The 22,747-nt window shown below is 43.5% G+C and overlaps 1 protein-coding gene across 1 annotated transcript in view; it reads left to right on the top strand.

Annotated features, from left to right (window-relative positions):
- Positions 1 to 22,747, top strand: part of LOC126418756 (uncharacterized) — a 136,144-nt gene that overhangs the window by 81,604 nt on the left and 31,793 nt on the right. The window contains exon 4 of the mRNA XM_050085681.1: positions 18,629 to 18,854. Coding sequence (XP_049941638.1) covers positions 18,629 to 18,854 — 226 coding nt within the window. The remainder of the gene's footprint in view (positions 1 to 18,628; positions 18,855 to 22,747) is intronic.

Here is a 22,747-nt window from a genome sequence, read left to right as displayed (position 1 = left end):
GCACGATATGCAGTTGTCTCGAGTTTTCTGGACATACCCACTTCACAGATCTTCTGCCAGTTTCAAGGAGCTTGGATTATGATCTTTTCCGCTGTTTAGTGTTAACTCCGTTACACTCTACTCGGTACTTGCCCCGACGATCACACTATGGCCGCTTTCATTGCAGAAGCTAAGACAAGCACTAGCAATCATACAAGTTTCAGAAACTGAGCGGTCATAAATAATCAAGTTTTAACATTGAAAATAACCGAAATCACTGCTAATAATAGGCCGTGTGTAAACTAGAGGGTGGAGGGACACGACATGTTCTTCTTTGAGTACTGCTGGTACACACATGCCCAAATTATTTTGTCCAGTTGTCGTAGTGTCTCCTCTTATGCAAGGGTTTCGAAATTGTTACCCAATACCTTCAACAAGAAGTTATCTGCCTCTCTAGTGGTAGGCTTTCAATACTGCTGACATTATCGCCAACAATAAGTTATCTTTTTCCTGTTGTACCAGTCTTTCATCTTCCCACACTTATGTGTGATGCAAGCTATGTGTCCGCACTTTCGAAAGCTTTATTCTGTTTCTGACTGACACTCTCACGAAGATCACTGATAACTCCAGCCTCCGATACCTCACCCTAAATAGAATTTCCCTAAACAACTAAGCACTGATTTCTACAGTAGACTCTCATTTGGAAGAAACCCGATTACGATCCTATCTTGGTAGCCAATTTTTTTTTTAACCTAAGTTGCCTCATGTTGATTGCGGCATTAGTTGGCTAAATAATTATAGGCCTACTTGTATTTCATTCCTTGTCATTAATTGCCATTAACTTGTGCTGCGTCTCTAATGACAGCAAATTGGTTCAAATGGCTCTGAGCACTATGGGACTCAACTGCTGAGGTCATTAGTCCCCTAGAACTTAGAACTAGTTAAACCTAACTAACCTAAGGACATCACACACATCCATGCCCGAGGCAGGATTCGAACCTGCGACCGTAGCGGTCTCGCGGTTCCAGACTGCAGCGCCAGAACCGCGCGGCCACTTCTGCCGCTAATGACAGCACCGTCGACAGAGTGCTAGGTAACAAAAGGAGGAATGCAAGCATCGATGACGCGTACGATAAAGGAGAAATCTCTCTCCAGCTTTTAAGTGAGATGGGAGTGATTGAACGAGTCTCATTTTTTAGGTTTCCTCCTCACTGTCTCACAACAATTTTAGTCACATACACATACATACCCACACACACACACACACACACACACACACACACACACACACACATACACACATAGACACACACAAAGTAGTAGCAGCAACAACAACAATATTTATGCTCCTAATAAATCCCTGTAAAAGACGAAGTCAAGGAATTTTATTGTCTTGGAAGGAAAATAACGCACGATAAGACGAAGCAAGAATGTTACAGAAAGGAGATTAGCATATTTACAATGAGCATTCTTCCCTAAAATAAATACAGTAGTATCAAACATAGGCTTAATTAGAGGAAAAAAATTCTGAGAATGTACGTCTGGAGCATTGTATGGCACACAAGCGTGGACTGTGAGAAAACAAGAAGGGAAGAGAATCGAAGTGTTTGAGACGTGGTGTCACACAAGTATGCGGTCAATTAACAGGGCTAAAAATGAAAATATTAATAGATCAAAATGCGCTTCAGTTGCAAGTAATTTCGTATTTATTACACGCCAGTTTTCGAGATCTAAAGTATCATCTACAGGTGCAACCAAATAATTATGGAAACACAAACGGCCAGTTAGTCCTGAGGAGTCACACCCACGCTAAACAATAGCATGGGAGCGTAGGACTAGCAACCTGGATGTCCTCCTCGACAGTTGACGTGACATCTGAGGATGAAGCTTTAGGCTTCGAAACTGGTCGAGTAATAAATAACAAATTACTAGAGACTGAAGCGAATTATTACTCTTCTAATATTTTGCTTGGTTCAAAATGTTCGTCTGATCAAATATTTGGTAAACAACTAAATGTCATATGCCATTGTTGCCTGGGACATCCCTCGCTGTGGTTTGGTCTACCTATCGGAAACGCTGTACTTCCTCTGCGCGCTGTTGGCCCCTTTGTCTTGCGGATAATTGAGAGGTGTGTTGTATGTTTATTTCTAGAGTGCAAGTGAGTGTACTCTAGTATTGTATGATTACGACGAGAGAGGGCGGAGGGTGAAATCCGGTGCCTGCTCCTCTTGAAGAGCAGCAAAGCGACCGCCGAGCTTGAGGTCCCCACCCGATGAACAAATTACCAACAGTGTCACACGCACTAACTTCATGAGACACTGCAGAGAGTTTGGAATCTAACCCCCGATATTGGCAGAAACATTCTTGATCAGTAGCTTTACACCACGACCTCCCCTTTCCGGACAAGTCAGGCAGTGAAAACTTCATTCATCATCAGGATTTGAACCTGCTTGCTGCAGAGTCGAGCGCCACAGCGCAGTCGTGAGTTAGCGACCTCGCTTACAGTGGAAGGCAGTAAGTGAACTGACAAGATAATAAATGAAGCGGTTGTCATCAGAACCGGCGAGGAAGGAATATAAGAAAAAACCGAGTGGAAGAAGGGATAGGTTGCTGATGGGATATACACTACTCGCCATTAAAGTTGCTACACCAAGAAGAAATGCAGACGATAAACGAGTATTCATTGGACACATATATTATACTAGAACTGACATGTGATCACATTTTCATGCAATTTGGGTGCATAGATCCTGAGAAATCAATACCCAGAACAACCACCTGTGGCCGTAATAACGGCCTTGATACACCTGGGCATTGAGTCAAACAGAGCTTGGATGGCGTGTGCAGGTACAACTGCCCATGCAGCTTCGACACGATACCACAGTTCATCAAGAGTAGTGACTGGCGTATTGTGACGAGCCAGTTGCTCGGCCACCATTGATCAGACGTTTTCAATTGGTGAGAGATGTGGAGAATGTGCCGGGCAGGGCAGCAGTCGAACATTTTCTGTATCCAGAAAGGCCCGTACAGGGCATGCAACATGCGGTCGTGCATTATCCTGCTGAAATGTAGGGTTTCGAAGGGATCGAATGAAGGGTAGAGCCACGGGTCGTAACACATCTAAAATGTAACGTCCACTGTTCAAAGTACCGTCAATGCGAACAAGAGGTGACCGAGACGTGTAACCAATGACAACCCATACCATCACGCCGGGTGATACGCCAGTATGGCGATGACGAATACACGCTTTCAATGTGCGTTCACCGCGATGTCGCCAAACACGGATGCGACCATCACGATGCTTTAAACAGAACCTGGATTCATCCGAAAAAAATGACGTTTTGCCATTCGTGCACCCACGTTCGTTGTTGAGTACACCGTCGCAGGCGCTCCTGTCTGTGATGCAGCGTCAAGGGTAACTGCAGCCATGGTCTCCGAGCTGATAGTCGAACTGTTCATGCAGATGTTTGCTGTCTTGCAAACGTCCCCATCTGTTGACTCCGGGATCGAGACGTGGCTGCACGATCCCTTACAGCCATGCGGATAAGATGCCTGTCATCTCGACTGCTAGTGATACGAGGCCGTTGGGATCCAGCACGGAGTTCCGTATTACCCTCCTGAACCCACCGATTCCATATTCTGCTAACAGTCATTGGATCTCGACCAAAGCGAGCAGCAATGTCGCGATACGATAAACCGCAATCGCCTTAGGCTTCAATCCGACCTTTATCAAAGTCAGAAACGTGATGGTACGCATTTCTCCTCTTTACACGAGGCATCACAACAACGTTTCACCAGGCAACGCCGGTAAACTGCGCCGGTCAACTGCTGTTCGTGTACGAGAAATCGGCTTGAAACTTTCCTTATGTCAGCACGTTGTAGGTGTCGCCCTTGTATGAATGCTCTGAAAAGCTAATCATTTGCATATCACAGCAACTTTTTCTGTCAGTTAAATTTCGCCTCTGTAGCACGTCATCCTCGTGGTGTGTCAAATTTAATGTCCAGTGGTGTATGTAACTTTCAGGGTAATAGGGCGAAAATTATAGTGGAGAACAAAGCTAAAAGAAAAACATTTCCGACGCTCATCTGGACAGCTGGCTTAAAAGTGTTACTTAAACATTGTTACTAAAAAACCCTAGTGGTTGCGTCACCCCTGAGAACCTCTGAAGTTATGTCCAAGTGCATCGGAGAAGGGGAGAGTCTGCCTAATCTAGGTGACATGCGATGTCATTCTGTCCACCCATGAAAATATTGACTCTTCTTGCTGGCTGGTATAACGAGCAACCACAATGAGTTCGGTACAACTGGCGCTTGGATGAAATCGACCCATTACATATGGCATTAACGTAAACATTAGCCTACGCTACAGGTCCATGTGTTATCTCAACTTTTATTTGTCATTCACATTCGTTGGCTTCACAAACTCCCAACCAGACTGTCACCTTTCAACCTAACCTAAGCCTGAGGCTACGCCACAGATCAGTCTGTAACCACAACCAAATGCATAGATTTCAGGCGAAAGGCAGTTATAGTGCTCTCATTTCAGTGACTCATGGTGTATGCGATATATGTAGCTGTACTGCATGGGTCGATCATCTCACTTCATGGTTGGAAAGAATATCACCATACAGATTATATGCCACTGTTCCAGATTGTCTCTAGCATTCCGCTGTGGGTTACTGCTGCATGGTAACGTTGAAGGGTACAACAGATGGAAGTCATCATTCTGTTGCAGACCCCTCTACGCACTAGAACTGGCGTTATGAGTACGTTGTTCTTACACGCTCGGCTACTAATGGGAACGCCGTGTTATCACTGTGTCACCAGATCTGTTGTTGGAATAGATTCAAAATCCCGGCACGTCTAATAGCAATACTATTCAAGGGCAACCGCATAAAGGCTTACTATGAACGCTTTAAATGTAATCGTCGAGACCAACTTCAGCTGCCCTGGTCAACAGTGTGTGTATGACATGGGTCGTCATCGGGTAGTCTTACATCAGTGAATAGTCGGGCTTCATTACTGCAGCTCTATCAACGATTCAGCGCTGGACCCAGTTGCGAGATATCTAATACTTACAACGATTTGTTCATCACAAATTGCGGAATCTGTTGGTATATCCAAAAACCTCTCTTTCCAACAGAGGCTGGCCAAAACGCTGAACGTTCCTTGACACTTCAAGTTGGATGACTGCACCACTGCGAAAAAAAAAATGCAAGTCTACATGTCTCTCTCTCCTCATTAAGCAGGTAATCGTATCACGTGGGGCCTTTACGGTCGATGCGATTTCTCTGGTGACTGTTATTGTCGCAGTCAAATGATGCAATGTCGTATAGGCAGATATTTTGGTTCCAATTAGTCGCTTATAGCTCGCCACTGGAGACGTGTGTCCGATCACATTTGACGTGTGTCCGATCACAATGAGCACAGTTTTCGGGTATTTACGAAGGTGGACCGAGCGGGGTGGCACAACGGTAAGACAATGAACTCGCACCAAGGAGGTCGGTGGTTTGTATCCACCACGAAAAATCATTGTTTTTCATTGTACCCTTTGAAAGGGTCATAGCCAGTTTCCTTCTCCCAGTCCAAACTGTGATCCACGTATTAAGACCTCGCCGTCGACGAAACTTTAAACCATAATATTACGGCCCGGTTTGGAGTAGCATGTACGAGTATGCCCCAAATTTTCAGGTGTCATGTTGTAGTGCGTGCCTAGAGGTGGATATCGTGGCAAAAGGGTATTACTGATTTTATTTTCCCTTCGATATGAGTCGCCAGTAAAGAACTTCTCATTTTTCTACCAGCGGATCCTCTTTTTTGCAGTCGGCTAATGTTTAGCGTCCACTGGTTCTTAAAGAAATGGTCACAATGTTCGACCTCGAATTATGGAAACCACGTAAAGCCAGATAATGGGTCGCTAGCTGGGGATTTTCTGTCGCAGGCGCTGTCAGCCACCATCTAGACTCAATTCGCACTTCGAGACACCATTGCGAGATCGGTGTGGATCATACCATACAAAAAAAGTCTCGTATCACACGGTATTGAGACTTTGAGATATTCATTCTTAACTCTATGAATCTTCTTAGCTTCTCACTTTCTTTCCTGAGTTGTTAAGGACCTGAAAGAGCGGGGAGAAAGTTGCAGTCTTTGAAAGGATTACTGTTAGATAAGATGTAATTAATTTCTGTAATTTAGGGTTCAAGGAAAATGATGGAAATGTTTGTGTACCAACATAAATGGGAATAAAAAAATAACGTAAAGACAAGAAAATGTTTAAAACATATTAATAAAAATCGTGAACGAAATGTAAGAAACATTACGTGTGCTGTCGACGCGACGTGATTTCTAAGTTCAGAAGCGCGTGGGGAAAGAAAAATGCGAAATTAGCTAAGCTACAAACGATGGTCTGATGTCGAAACACTGTAACACAAAGTTATTCGCATCAACAGACGCTGACAAGTGGCAAGACAATTATGTGGTGAAGCGTTTGCTTTACAACTATGGACTACAGAAGGGATCACTTTTTCGCGGATTTATAGCAGCCGTCATTTTATATCATTCAGAAAAAGTGGTGGAGCTCTCGCTTTAATTCAGAATTCCAGAATGTCTTTGTTCTGTGTCGTTCGATCTTGGAATGGCTGTGAGCTGTTACGTGTAGTCGACTTACAAATGCGGCCTGCGTCGGCCGCCATAGCGGGAACGTCCGGTGGGACCGCTCTCGCGTGCGTGACCTGACTTGACTGACAGCGTTCGTACGGCGCCCTTAATATATTCACTATTCTATTAATATCGTCACGTCCAAATTCGATGTCAATACTGTGTAAACGACACCAAGTTTAAATCCAAAAAAATTCCTTTGAGATAAAAAATGTAATATTTATAGAAAGTATGGTTCAAATGGCTCTGACAAGGGAACCTCCCCATCGCCCCCCCCCCCCCCCCCCCCTCAGAATTAGTTATAAGTTGGTACAGTGGATAGATCTTGAAAAACTGAACACAGATCAATCGAGAAAACAGGAAGAAGTTGTGTGGAACTATGAAAAAATAAGCAAAATATACAAACTGAGTAGTCTATGTGTAAGATAGGCAACATCCAGGGAGGTATAAACTCACGAGCTCCGTGGTCCCGTGGTTAGCGTGTGCAGCTGTGGAACGATAGGTCCTTGGTTCAAGTCTTCCCTCAGTAGAAAATCTTAATTTTCTATTTTCAGACAATTATCAAAGTTCAGGCACTCACATAAAATCAACTTCGCTCTCCAAAATTCCAGGACATGTTCGGATTTGCTTGGACATATGCAGGATTTGACGGTCTACACACGGAGAAATTTGAAAAGGTTAAAAACGTGTTTTGACAGAGCACAGACAAAACTGTGCGACTGTGAAACTGTTGCATTCATTTGTTGCAGTTTATGTGACAAACTCTTATGTTTTCACACTTTTTTGGGAGTGATTATCACATCCCCAAGAAAACCTAAATTGGGCAGGGTAGAAGAATCTTTTTACCCGTTCACCAAGTGTATAAGTTAGGTGGGTCGACAACATATTGCTGTCATGTGACGCACATGCCGTCACCAGTGTCGTATAGAATCTATCAGACGTGTTTTCCTGTGGAGGAATCGGTTGACCTATGACCTTGCAATGAAATGTTTTCGGTTTCCATTGGACAGACACGTCCTTTCGGCTACTAATCGCATGGTTTTGCGGTCCGGTCGCAAAACGCAGACACTAAACTTATTACACTGAACAGAGACGTCAATGAACGAACGGACAGATCATAACTTTGCAAAAATAAAGAAAAACTTTTCACTGCAGGGAAGATTTGAACCAAGGACCTCCCGCTCCGCAGTTGCTGACGCTAACCACGGGACCACGGCGCTCCTGAACTCGAACTCTCCTAGATGTTGTATATCTTGCACATGGACTACTCATCAATTGGTATATTTTGCTAATTTTTTCATAGTTCCACACAACTTCTTCCTGTTTTCTCGATTGATCTGTGTTCAGTTTTTCAAGGCCTATCCACTGTGCCAACTTATAACTAAATCTGAGGGGGGTGCGATGGGGAGGTTCCCTTGTGAGAACTGTGGGACTTAGCATCTGAGGTCATCAGTCCCTTAGAACTTAGAACTACTTAAACCTAACTAACCTAAGGACATCACACACATCCACGACCGAGGCAGGATTCGAACCTGTGACCGTAGCAGCAGCGCGGTTTCGGACTGAAGCGCCTAGAACCGCTCGGCCACCGCGACCGGCTATAGAAAGTATGATTTAGAAGCAGTTTCAGAGAAAGGTCGTTGTAGAACTGCCAGAGAAACGAGTTCTTTTATACCGTCACATTGCAGTATTACAAGTCTCAATCTCTTTTTCTCTTTCCTCAACACCCCTCCTCCCCCACTTCCTCTCTCTCATTCCATTTTCCCAAAGTATGTTTTCATTAAATTTTCGCTGCTTCAATGATGAAAATACAAATTACTTAGCAGCTGTAGGTTACTGCCTCGTAAACCCTGACAAAGGTACGCCTTTTTTTCCGGACGTTCCCAAACATTACTTAACTCAGAATCATACTCTGAGATGACAAAAGTCATGGGATGCTCCTAATGTCACGTCGAACCTACATTTTCTCGAAATGGTGCAGAAACTCTACGTGTCATGGACTGAAGACGTTTGAAGGCCCGTGCAGATCGGTTCAATTGGACCGGAGGACGCAGTCTAGTCCATACAGGCACAGCCCACACCATTATGGAGCCACGACCAGCTTGCACATTATCTTGTTGATAACTTGCGTCCACGGCTTCACACTCGAACCTTACAGCCAGCTCTTACCAGCTGAAATCGAGACTCATTAGACCACGGTTTTCCAGTTGGCTGGGGTCCAACTGATATGGTCATGAGTCCAGGAGAGGCGCTGCTGGCGATCTCGTGCTCTTAGCAAAGACACTCGCGCCGGTCGTCTCCTGCCACAGGCCATTTACGCCACGTTTCGCTGCACGGTCGTGACGGGCACGTTCACCATCCGTCTCACATTGATTTCTGCGGCTATTGCACGCAGTATTGCTTGTCTGTTAGCACTGAAAATCTACGCAAACGCCGCTGCTCTCGGTCGATATTTGTGTCAGTTTCGAGTGGTACTGCGAAATTTTTTTCCGAGCAAGGTAACATCAGTTGTATGGTTTCGTCAGTTTTTGCGGCTATATTGCGCTTTTATGCCATCCTTGTGTAAGTGCTATGCATATAGGTGTGTAATTAGGCCCAATCTTTGTGGTTAATTACGTAATTAGCTTCGAACTTTGTGTCAGTTTTCTGACCAAAAGAAATAAAGTACGCTAAACCAACGCTCCTCTCCCGCATCTGGACAGTTTCCATGTGTTAGGGCTTGCACTTGGGCTTTCCATCCAGGAGCACCATTGTTCGAGTTCCAGAAAGGGCACATCGAGTTTTAATTTTCCCATCAGTTCCAAGAACCTCCGGTGGTTTGGTTGTGTTTGGGGACGGGGGTAGGGGGTAGTAGGGGGTACACTTGAGCTTTCCACCCAGGAGAAGGAGGGTTCGAGTCCCAGAAAGGATACCGCCAATTTCAATTTCCCACCAAAATTCTAAATTCTCACTAATAGGGAAGGTTGGTGGGTGTGGTCGTAGGGGAGGGGGGAAGGGGAGGAGGGGGCTGGGGCACACGTGCAGGCTGAGAAAACACGAGGCATCATCTGGGGTTGCGGTTGGGCATGGTCGGGGGCTGGGGTATGTGGGGGTGATGAAGTGGTCATTTCAATTAATTTTCATATCAATTTTATATCAAAAGTGTGCTACAAATGGCTTTACACTACAACTGATATTGTGTTTTTCACTTGTTGGCCATATTCCTAATATATTCTGTACTTGATGGCATTGTAAGCAGGAGTCTGCACGCCCAAACAATCGACTAATACCCATCGGCCACTGCGTTGTAGGTTGTGAGAGGTAATGCCTCACATTTCGCACTCTAGGCACACTCCTGACACTCCAGATCTCTAAATGTTGAATTCCCTAACAATTTCCGAAATGTAATGTCCCATACGTGTAGCTCCAACTACCATTCCGCGTTCAGAAACTGTTAATTCCCGTCGTACGGCCAGAATCACGTGGGAAGTCTTTTCAGATGAATCATCTGAGCACAAATGACAGCTTCGCTAACGCGTTGCCCCTTTATACCTTATGTACGCGGTACTACCGCCATCTGGGTGTGATTTGTCACTTCAGTGTACTATTCCATTGTATATAAAATACGAGTCCATCTCGGTTTTCTTCTACGTATTCGAACACGGAATGCTACTCGTCACTGGTTCTGGGTCGGCACGATGCGTAGCTGCATCCCTTCGGCTTCGCACTTCCTCATTGTACAGCAGTGGGATTTGTATTTGTTAGTAATCTATAATGAGGGCTAGCGTAAAACCAGATATTACTGAACCCTTTCGCACGTGTACTGAAGGCTTCATAAATGTATTTATCTTATGTTTACTGACCAGCATACGCGACTGAAGTCACTGGTGCTCGATTCGGAGGTAAGATGGTTCGAATCCTGACGGTGGAAAATTTTCACTGCCAGTATTTGGCCGGAAAGAGGAGGAGACGCAGTGGTGTAAAGTTCTTAATCACCAGCCTTTGCACCAATGTCCCGGATTACATTTCAAACCAGTCTGCAGCGTCTCACGAAGAGTGGGCCCCCAGTGTCCTGGATTGAATTTCAGATCTGTCCGCAGTTTCTCATTGAATGAGGGCATTTGACACTGCTGATGGTGTGATCCGTGCTCCGGATAGGGACGGTTCAGCTTGACGCCCCGCCTTGGTGCTGTTCGGGAGTAGCAGGTCGTGTGCCGGCAGCAGGTTTCACTATCCCGCTTCCCTTCGTCCAGAACACACACGCGCACCCAATACTACACTGTACAACCACTCATCCAAGTCATCCATGCAATACAGGTATAAACCTGACACGTCATAACAGGTAAGAGGAAGAAAACGCAAAACCGACTTCCACTAGGACCTTGTCTACAATGCCGACGCTGTATTCGTACATCTGCTGCCCTCAATCCATTCCCTATGTACGCGAATACTTTGACTTTTTTATGCTTATTAATTTACGTCTCTATCACATAATACAGACCATCTCAGTATGTCCAATGAACGTAATTACCAACGGGTACTAAAGCATTTCTTAACAGCAGCTGACGTGATGTTTTACAGATGCATTAAAATAAAGTGAGTTGCCAAAATTCACTGGAAGAGTAGTCTCATTTGATACGATACTTGTGCAGTCTGTTACATTCGGATGTCCAGTGCACGAGGCAACACGGCGCAAGTTAACCGACTTTGAACGTCAGACGACAATCGGCACGAGACGCATGGGTCATAGCATATCAAAGTTTACAAAAGAACACGGCCTTCTAAGATAAATATGACAACTAATCTCCAGTAGCGCAGAAGTAATGTTTACACACTAGCAGACCGCCGCACTGGACGACCACAAGTGTCGCCGGGGCGTGAACAAGCCTTACCGGTACTATACGGAAACAGACGCACTTCATAGATTTCAGCAGTTGATGATAGACATCATATCCAGTGCCATCCCATGACTTTCCACCTTTCACTGTATAAAATTAGCAACTTTCTTGGAGAAGTCGTATCACACGGTATTGCGTTGCAACATCTCTGTAATCAAGATTTCTCAAATTACCACACCATGCCTCAGGGTGTGTGGTCAAATGGGCAGGTGTCAGATAAATGTAAATGTCGTGTGGCTAGGGCCTCCCGTAGGGTAGACCGTTCGCCGGGAGCAAGTCTTTCGATTTGACGCCGCTTCGACGACTTGCGCGTCGATGGGGATGAAATGGTCATGATTAGGACAACACAACACCCAGTCCCTGAGCGGATAAAATCTCCGACCCGGCCGGGAATCGAACCCGGGCCCTTATGACTGACATTCTGTCGCGCTGACCACACAGCTACCGGGGGCGGACGGTGTCAGATTACCAATGCAAATGTCAGATAGTCAACCTGATGTGTCAGTAATTGAGTTAGAAAAGAGGGACAGTCAGGCATTTAAAAAAAAGGTAACGCATTAAAAACTTTATTTATAATATGTGCACTTAATAATTGAGATTATGTGATGTTGAAGTGCCATGAGTTCTATGCAGTTTCAACATTTTGTTGATGTAGAACCGGCAGCCTCTTAGTTTAGAAGAGTTTATTACAAAACTGTCACAGTTACAGTAAGCATATTTTGACGAGTAGTTGGAAACTGGTTCTTTCTCAAGACTGACCTAGTGAGGCTGCACCGAAAGAGCTTGATCTTAATGGCAACCGTCTGAAATTAACAATACATGAGTTACACAGTAAGAATAGATAAATGTCACAATATACCGGGTGATCAAAAAGTCGATATAAATTTGAAAACTTAATAAACAACGGAATAATGTAGACAGAGAGATAAAAATTGACACACATGCTTGGAATGATATGGGGTCATAATCTCTCGAATATTTTCTTTTATTTCCGTCATTGCTTCTTAGATGTATGGATTGAACAGTAGGGGCGAAATACGGCATACCTGTCTTACAGCCGGCCGGTGTGGCCGTGCGGTTCTAGACGCTTCAGTCTGGAACCGCGAGACCGCTACGGTCACAGGTTCGAATCCTGCCTCGAGCATGAATGTGTGTGTGATGTCCTTAGATTTGTTAGGTTTAAGTAGTTCTAAGTTCTAGGGGACTGATGACCTTAGAAGTTAAGTCCCATAGTGCTCAGAGCCATTTGAACCATAATTTCTATAAATATTACATTTTTTATCTCAAACGATGGAATACTCTCTTTCAAATTCTGAAGGTGGCAGGGGTAAAATACAGGGAGCGAAAGGCTATTTACAATTTGTACAGAAACCAGATTGCAGTTATAAGAGTCGAGGGACATGAAAGGGAAGCAGTGGTTGGGAAGGGAGTAAGACAGGGTTGTAGCCTCTCCCCGATGTTGTTCAATCTGTATATTGAGCAAGCAGTAAAGGAAACAAAAGAAAAATTCGGAGTAGGTATTAAAATTCATGGAGAAGAAATAAAAACTTTGAGGTTCGCCGATGACATTGTAATTCTGTCAGAGACAGCAAAGGACTTGGAAGAGCAGTTGAATGGAATGGACAGTGTCTTGAAAGGAGGATATAAGATGAACATCAACAAAAGCAAAACAAGGATAATGGAATGTAATCTAATTAAGTTGGGTGATGCTGAGGGAATTAGATTAGGAAATGAGGCACTTAAAGTAGTAAAGGAGTTTTGCTATTTGTGGAGCAAAATAACTGATGATGGTCGAAGTAGAGAGGATATAAAATGTAGGCTGGCAATGGCAAGGAAAGCGATTCTGAAGAAGAGAAATTTGTTAACATCCAGTATTGATTTAAGTGTCAGGAAGTCATTTCTGAAAGTATTTGTATGGAGTGTAGCCATGTATGGAAGTGAAACATGGACTATAAATAGCTTGGACAAGAAGAGAATAGAAGCTTTCGAAATGTGGTGCTACAGAAGAATGCTGAAGATTAGATGGGTAGATCACATAACTAATGAGGAAGTATTGAATAGGATTGGGGAGAAGAGAAGTTTGTGGCGCAACTTGACCAGAAGAAGGGATCGGTTGGTAGGACATGTTCTGAGGCATCAAGGGATCACCAATTTAGTATTGGAGGGCAGCGTGGAGGGTAAAAATCGTAGAGGGAGACCAAGAGATGAATACACTAAGCAGATTCAGAAGGATGTAGGTTGCAGTAGGTACTGGGAGATGAAGAGGCTTGCACAGGATAGAGTAGCATGGAGAGCTGCATCAAACCAGTCTCAGGACTGAAGACCACAACAACAACAACAACATCTCAAACGAATTTTTTTGGATTTGAACTTGGTGTCGTTTACACAGTATTGACATTGGAACCATTTTTGAAACTGTCTTACACCCTTTTTAATCCGAGCACTTCGCTTTCTGTCTTCCTCTGTTCCCTCTTGGTTCTTATGTATATTACATGTCACTCGTCTTCCCCTACAACTTACTTCTATTTCTCTAAGAATTTCGAACGTCTTGTACCGTTTTGTATTGTCGAACGCTTTTTCTAGGTCGACGAATGCTGTGAGTGTGTCTTCATTTTTATTCAGCCTTGATTCCTGATCAAGCGCAATTTCAGAATCATCTCTCTGGTGACTTTACCTTTGGTAACACCAGACTGATCGTAATATAACTGATCCTCAATTTCCTTTTCCGTCAGCAGTTCGGATGCATGTGCTGTGAAGCTGATTCTGTGATAGTTTCCTCACTTGTCTGCCCTTGCTATATTAGGAATTTTGTCGATGATATTTTTCCGGAAGTCTGTTGGTACCTCCCCAGTTTCATGGACTCAACACACCAACATGAGTAGACGATTCGTTACCATTTCCCGATTTTATAAATTCCGATGGAATGTTATCTATACATTCTGTCTTATTTGATCTCAAGTCTTCCCTCGCTCTTTTAAATTCTGACTCTAATACTAGATCCCCTATGTCATCCCATCGACTCCAATTTCGTCTTATAACATGAGACAAGCCTTCCCGCTCATAGAGGTCTTCAGTGTTCCCTTTCTGTTTTGTCTTCTGCGTTTAAGAGTGAAATTCCGGTAGCACCCTTAATGTTACCGCCCTAGCCTTTAATTTGACTTTCTTATGTACTGAACCGGTCCTCCCGGCGATCATTTCGGTTTCGATTTCTTCACATCATTTCTGCAGCCATTTTGCCTTGGTTGCCCTGTATTTGCTATTTATTTCATCCTTAAGTGACTTGCATTGCTGCGTTCCTGAATTTCCCTGAATATTTTTGTACTTCCTTCATTTGTCTATAAGGTTTCTTCGGATTTTCTTTCCTTTCCCCTGTGTTTGTATGTCCACCATCTGTGATGGACCTTTTTTTTAGAGATTTCCACTCCTTTTCAACTGAGTTGCTTACTCTCATCTTCCTTATCGAAGGATCAACATCCTTAACGAACTTAAAAAGCGTCTTGTCATTCTTCAGTATTTTAGTATCTCACTTCCTTCCACATCGATTCTTTCGGACGATTTTCGTAAATTCATTCTGCTCCTCATCTCTAAATCTACAACTGCTATAAACACAGGTCCGCGTTTCTGCAGTCTGTCGTAGGATCAGCATTGCCTTGTGTGTTCAGATAGTTCACAGAAATTTAACATTATGTTCAAGTCGTTTGTCAATCCTCTTCCCATTTCTACGCATTTCTTCCACCTTCCAGCCTTCCCTCCCTTACTTAGTTTTGGCGTGCCGTCTGTGGTTTTCATATACATACGGCTACTTGTTTTTTGCTCCAAATGTCTTTTCTATTTTAATTTTATATACGCGGCGCTAAATTTCGAGCTTCTGTAAAAGATCGCCAATCTTGGGGATTATGCGCATTTTTAAATTTGGCATGTTTGTTTCGTTGTTTCTACAACAGTGTTCCGACCCGTATTTGTGTGCCAAGGAGTATCAGCTCCGTCGTTTGTTAATTTATTTGGTATAAATCTCTCAATTGCTGTCGATACTATTTCTCTGAATTCAAGCCACACCTGGTCTATACTTATATCATTAACTTGGATGGAGGGAGATTGTCTCTCAGAAAGGCGTCAAGTGAAATATTATCTGCTTTTTTGAATAGGTATATTTTTCGTTTATTTTTAGAGGATTTGGGGGTTACAATATTCAGTCTCGCTACGACCGCTCTTAACACTTGGTTCAAGAATCATGAAAGAAGGTTGTATACATGGAAGAACCCTGGAGATACTAGAAGATATCAGATAGATTATATAATGGTAAGACAGAGATTTAGGAACCAGGTCTTAAATTGTAATACATTTCCAGGGGCAGATGTGGACTCTGACCACAATCTATTCGTTATGAACTGTAGATTAAAACTGAAGAAACTGCAAAAATGTGGGAATTTAAGGAGATGGGACCTGGATAAACTGAAAGAACCAGAGGTTGTACAGGATTTCAGGGAGAGCATAAGGGATCAATTGACAGGAATGGGGGAAAGAAATATAGTAGAAGAAGAATGGGTAGCTTTGAGGGATGAAATAGTAAAGGCAGGCTCTGAGCACTATGGGACTTAACTTCTAAGGTCATCAGTCCCCTAGAACTTAGAACTACTTAAACCTAACTAACCTAAGGACATCACACACATCCATGCCCGAGGCATGATTCGAACCTGCGACTGTAGCGGCCGCGTGGTTCCAGACTGTAGCGCCTTTAACCGCTTGGCCACCACGGCCGGCGGATCAAGTAGGAAAAAAGACGAGGGCTAATAGAAACCCTTGGGTAACAGAAGAGATATTGAATTTAATTGATGAAAGGAGAAAATATATAAATGCAGTAAATGCAGGCAAAAAGGAATACAAACGTCTCAAAAATGAGATCGAGAGGAAGTGCAAAATGGCTAAGCAGGGATGGCTAGAGGACAAATGTAAGGATGTAGAGGCCTATCTCACTAGGGGTAAGATAGATACCGCCTACAGGAAAATTAAAGAGACCTTTGGAGATAAGAGAACGACTTGTATGAATATCAAGAGCTCAGATGGAAACCCAGTTCTAAGCAAAGAAGGGAAAGCAGAAAGGTGGAAGGCGTATATAGAGGGTCTATACAAGGGCGATGTACTTGAGGACAATATTATGGAAATGGAAGAGGATGTAGATGAAGATGAAATGGGAGATACGATACTGCGTGAAGAGTTTGACAGAGCACTGAAAGACCTGAGTCGAAACAAGGCCCCCGGAGTAGACAATATTCCATTGGAACTACTGACGGCCGTGGGAGAGCCAGTCCTGACAAAACTCTACCATCTGGTGAGCAAGATGTATGAAACAGGTGAAATACCCTCAGACTTCAAGAAGAATATAATAATTCCAATCCCAAAGAAAGCAGGTGTTGACAGATGTGAAAATTACCGAACTATCAGCTTAATAAGTCACAGCTGCAAAATACTAACACGAATTCTTTACAGACGAATGGAAAAACTAGTAGAAGCCAACCTCGGGGAAGATCAGTTTGGATTCCGTAGAAACACTGGAACACGTGAGGCAATACTGACCTTACGACTTATCTTAGAAGAAAGATTAAGGAAAGGCAAACCTACGTTTCTAGCATTTGTAGACTTATAGAAAACTTTTGACAATATTGATTGGAATACTCTCTTTCAAATTCAGAAGGTGGCAGGGGTAAAATACAGGGAGCGAAAGGCTATTTACAATTTGTAGAAAAAGCAGATGGCAGTTATAAGAGTCGAGGGGTATGAAAGAGAAGTAGTGGTTGGGAAGGGAGTGAGACAGGGTTGTAGCCTATCCCCAATGTTATTCAATCTGTATATTGAGCAAGCAGTAAAGGAAACAAAAGAAAAGTTCGGAGTAGGTATTAAAATCCATGGAGAAGAAATAAAAATTTGAGCTTCGCCGATAACATTGTAATTCTGTCAGAGACAGCAAAGGACTTGGAAGAGCAGTTGAACGGAATGGACAGTGTCTTGAAAGGAGGGTATAAGATGAACATCAACAAAAGCAAAACGAGGATAATGGAATGTAGTCGAATTAAGTCGGGTCATGCTGAGGGAATTAGATTGGGAAATGAGACACTTAAAGTAGTAAAGGAGTTTTGCTATTTGGGGAGAAAAATAACTGATAATGGTCGAAGTAGAGAGGATAGAAAATGTAGACTGGCAATGGCAAGGAAAGCGTTTATGAAGAAGAAAAATTTGTTAACATCGAGTATAGATTTAAGTGTCAGGAAGTCGGTTCTGAAAGTATTTCTATTTAGTGTAGCCATGTATGGAAGTGAAACGTGTACGATAAATAGTTTAGACAAGAAGAGAATAGAAGCTTTTGAAATGTGGTGCTACTGAAGAATGCTGAAGATTAGATGGGTAGTTCACATAACTAATGAGGAGGTATTGAATAGGATTGCGCAGAAGAGGAGCTTGTGGCACAACTTAACTAGAAGAAGGGATCGGTTGGTAGGACATGTTCTGAGACATCGAGGGATCACCAATTTACTATTGGAGGGCAGCGTGGAGGGTAAAAATCATGGAAGGAGACCAAGAGATGAGTACACTAAGCAGATTCAGAAGGATGTAGGCTGCAGTAGGTACTGGGAGATGAAGAAGCTTGCACAAGATAGATTAGCATGGAGAGCTGCATCAAACCAGTCTCAGGACTGAAGACCACAACAACAACAACAACGACCGCTCTGTGTTCACTAATCCCTTAATCCGTTTGGAAGCTCGTTATTGACTCAGGATTATTTGTTGCTAAGATATCAAGTGCGTTTTCACAGCCGTTTACTATTCGCGTGGGCTCATGAACTAACTGCTCGAAATAGTTTTCAGAGAATGCGTTTAGCACAATTTAGAATGATGTTTTATGCGTACCTCCGGAATTAAACTCAAGTTTTCTTTGAACCTTTCAGCAACTGTATCATCTGAATTGGGAAGTCGGTTAAAGGATCCAATTATTATTTTATTCCGGTTGCTAACGACCTCTGCCCATACTAACTCACAGGAACTCTAGGACGTGGCTTGCTTTTCTCACATATTCGCAGTGTGAGGAGTAGACAGGTGAGAGCGTGTGTGTGTCGTTGCAGCGTGTCGTCGGCGGTGCCGGTGGTGTACGTGGGCGGCGCGCCGGGTAACGGCCTGAGCGCCGTGTTGCTACGCGACGGCGCCGACGGCAGCAACCCGGACGGCGGCTCCGGGGGCGGCGCCGAGGGCGGCGTGGGCGGCGGCTTCGTCGACACCATCCTCTCCTGGTTCCCGCACATCCCCATCATCAACCCCGCGCCTTCACCGTCGCCCGTCGAGGGCTCCAAGGTAAGACGAGAACATGCACTGTACGACACAGCAATTTACTGAAGCTGCCAAAATATTTTTACACTAAAATACGGGTTGACGAATTGTTGAATGAATCTCTAGCAGAAGTATGTACTGTCTGTAAAGTGCTGAATAGGTTGTTGAGGAAAAATTATCGGCAGTAAGTAAGCTGAATTCATCATCACCAGTTTTCTGCTATATTAGCAGGTCCTTTGCCTCTCCATTTTCTGCGATCCATTGCTTCCTTCATATAGCTGCTGCATATTGTATCGTCCATCACGCCATCCTGGTTCTGAAATCCCTTCCTTGCTTGCTTCCTTTTCCCTGAATTCATTATTCCAAAATTAGGCGTTTCGGACATTGCCATCATCAGATATCCTGGAACATCATGTTATACATAGATACAAAACTTACACATTGTAGTATTAACGATCATAAGCAGTCTCATTGTGATACTTGTACTGTATTGAACTGCGGACCTAGAAACGACGGAGAGGCTTCGTCCCCGCCGTAGCCCTCAGTGGTTCACAAAACCACAACCCCACTCAACCCACCGGCTCCCCACACCGAACCCAGGGTTATTGTGCGGTTCGGTCCCCAGTAGACCCCCGGGAACGTCTCACACCAGACGAGTCTAACCCCAAATGTTTGCGTGGTAGAGTAATCATGGTGTACGCGTCCGTGGAAACGGTGTTGGCGAAGCGCAATCGCCGACATAGTGTAGCTGAGGCGGAATAAGGGGAAGCAGCCCGCATTCGCCGAGGCAGATGGAAAACCGCCTAAAAACCATCCTCGAGACACATCCGCATGGCGGATCCGTGCTGGGGACCGGCACGCCTTCCCGTCTGGAAAGCAGTGCGTTAAACCGCACGGGTAACCGGGCGGGCTTACGAAAGTTACTGCTACAATATGTAAGTTCTGTATCTACGTGCATGGTGATGTTCCAGGATACCTGATGATGGCATTGTCCGAAATGCGTAATGCTGAAATACTTAAGGCAGCTTACATACAGTCAATTACTGTTTCCTCAGCGATATATTCAGCAATTTTCAGACTGCACAACTGCACGTATGTTTTTCATTATGGCCGCACACGTCCTTCGTGGCATTATGTTCCAGCTGTATTATTTGCAGCAGTGAACACAAGCAGAAACACCTGCTACTGACAGTGCCCGCACACGCTGCACATGGCGCAGATACAACACTGTTTTCAGGTAGCACACTCCAGAAAGTCCTGTGGTCGACATTACTTGTTACACCTAATTCTCTTACGCTGACACTATGATTGTTGACAACTGAATGAAGATGTACCTTCTCTAGCTGAGGTGTCTTCATCTCTCTAGGCCTCCTCCAGTCGCAACAAGTAGGCTTAAACGTCTCATGCTTCCTAAGACCGCGATCAGTTTTACAAACGTTCTACTGCTGGACCATCATCGTTCTGGAAATAACTTCCGTTATAAACGTTGAGGGCTGCTGCCATTACCATCTGCTAATCCGCGCAGAAAATAGTCATTTGCCAATCCCGCATTTGAGAACACTTCCATTGCACTGTACCGCAAACCATGTCGGTGACGAACACTAAACAGTTCGCGCTAAGTGCTTGCATATTCTGTGATTAAACAGTTGATGCTACGTGCTTGATGCTCGTAGAGCAGTTACGTTAGTCACATGTCAACACAAGCACTGAAGTGAGTCACACGTCAACATTATCTTTGCTGCATTGGAACAACAAACGATGGCTGTGAACCTAAGAACTGCAACGTACTACACATTCATTATAACCAACAGGGTATTTTAAACATGTAATGTTGGTACGTTCTACTTCTGTGTGATTCCCATGATAAACGTGATTGTGAAGAGAAGTAGAAAATGAGCCCTAAAGTTGAAATAAAGCGTTTCCAGACCCATGTCCATATAACACGTTTTATTCTTCTAAGTGTGAAAAATATTTCCTCAAAGTTTGACTCTACCTTTTTCTACAGATTGTACTTCTGAAGCTTCCTTACGGTGTGCAGAGGATATTACTTCTGATGCCACTATATCTTCACCATTTCCCTGTTACGCACTTCGCAAGAAGCACGACTTTGGCAAGCTTTCGTACGACGTCTAATTTCTGTATCTTCCGCAACATCGCCGATTTGCGAGCTGACTCTTCGAACATACGCTATCTCAGTTTTAATCTCTGTCATGCCCGACGCCTATCTAGTGTCTGCCAACAGAGTTTGATGCGTAGTATCCATATTAAACCAACCCGTAACGAAACATTTCGTTCGTCTTAGGATCTTTCCTATAATCTCTGTTAATGCTACCAGGTAAGTTTTCCAAGCTGAGCATCCAACAGTTGCCTGAAATAGGTTATTTGCAACTATTTCGTCAATTAATTACATTTCTACACCGTAATGGGAGTACCTAGTCTGCGATGTGTCAGATAAACCAGGGTTATAAAGAGGAAACATTGTAGCCACGGTCACTTGACTGAAATGAAATTTTTACGAGCAGCAAAGGTAGCAGTAAATCGGACAAGATTCCTGATCAAAACACTAGACCAGAAACTGAATATTTTCGCAGTGAATGACAAAACAGAAGAACGTAAACATAACTGCAAGGAGAATCTGTAACAAATGGAAAAGAAGCAATCCGAGGGTGACCTTCCCTTACAAACCCAAAGGAAAGTAGAACATAAGGTGGAACTAATCACAACAGGTAAATTGGCCTAATCTGTGAAAGGTAGAAGAAGACTCGAAGTTCCGTAGGATTCTTCCTGTGATTCTCAACTTGATATCTGTCTTTTTTGCAACTAGTTTTAGGCAATATTTCGTCTTTAGGCGAACTGCTTAATACTTTGTGGTTGTTACTGTTTCCGGTGTTTGCTCGTCACCAGTGTAATTGATTCAAATTGAGACCTTCCTTCCATTTATACACTTTGTGAAGATTTATACATTATTGATTTCACTCCACAAAGACAACCTTTGGGGAAGAAAACTCAAAAATCTTCACAATTTTGGTTCCATGTCCATAATAGTGAACTGTTTTCAATGTTGGACAGAACGCCGCGCCCTAATATTACGGGCGCAATATCTCAGTGAAGGCTGCCACGCCCGTAACATTGCAGGCAGCGCTGTTCATTCAACTGTTAGCTCTCGAGAGTAGTATTAGCTGTCCCGCAGATAAGAGAAGGCGTATTAGTACGCCTAGACCACGTTCCTCTCAGTTTCGTTCACGACAATACAGTGTGACAGTCGAAACAACGAACCCAATCAGTTGAGTGAGAGACACGACTGTGTACTCGAAGCAACATGTCTTGCAATATTCCACTCAGTCACGCACAGATTTCTTCGCACTCTCGAAAAATCTAAGGATCATCGTAGCGGCCATTTTGATGCTGATGATGCGGATGAAGATCTTACAATTTATCTTATTGAGGGAAGGAAACAGTCACCTTGGACGCCAGTCGCAAATTTTTTGCAGCCATTTTTCGTGTGATCATCAACTGCAGATCGCTAGAGTACAATGTTCATCGATTCAGTGTATGCAAATGAGTTCTATCTGTAATACTGAAACGTTTTTCTGAAATATTCTTCCTTTCACTGTGTATAGAGACTTACACACAAATTTTTTCCTTGTAAATTGTAAAGGATATCCTAAAATAAACTTTTTTCTCCTGAAGAAGGCAACCTTTCTCAAGCTCTGTGACACTGAGAGGTTTAGTAAAATAACAACATAATTAAAATTTGCTTAATCCTTTGAGAACCACTAATGTTTTTTTTTTTTTTTTTTTTAAATTGAAGTTTTCACAAAATTGACCTTTATCATCATAGTAAGTAACGAATGTAATATAAAATTGTCAAAAAGTAAACAATAAATTATTTTAAATAGAACCATTGGGGCGTACAA

This window comes from Schistocerca serialis, chromosome 9 (genome assembly GCF_023864345.2).
Source record: "Schistocerca serialis cubense isolate TAMUIC-IGC-003099 chromosome 9, iqSchSeri2.2, whole genome shotgun sequence".
Classification (NCBI taxonomy): Eukaryota; Metazoa; Arthropoda; class Insecta; order Orthoptera; family Acrididae; genus Schistocerca; species Schistocerca serialis.
This window is presented reverse-complemented; position numbering and strand designations above follow the sequence as displayed.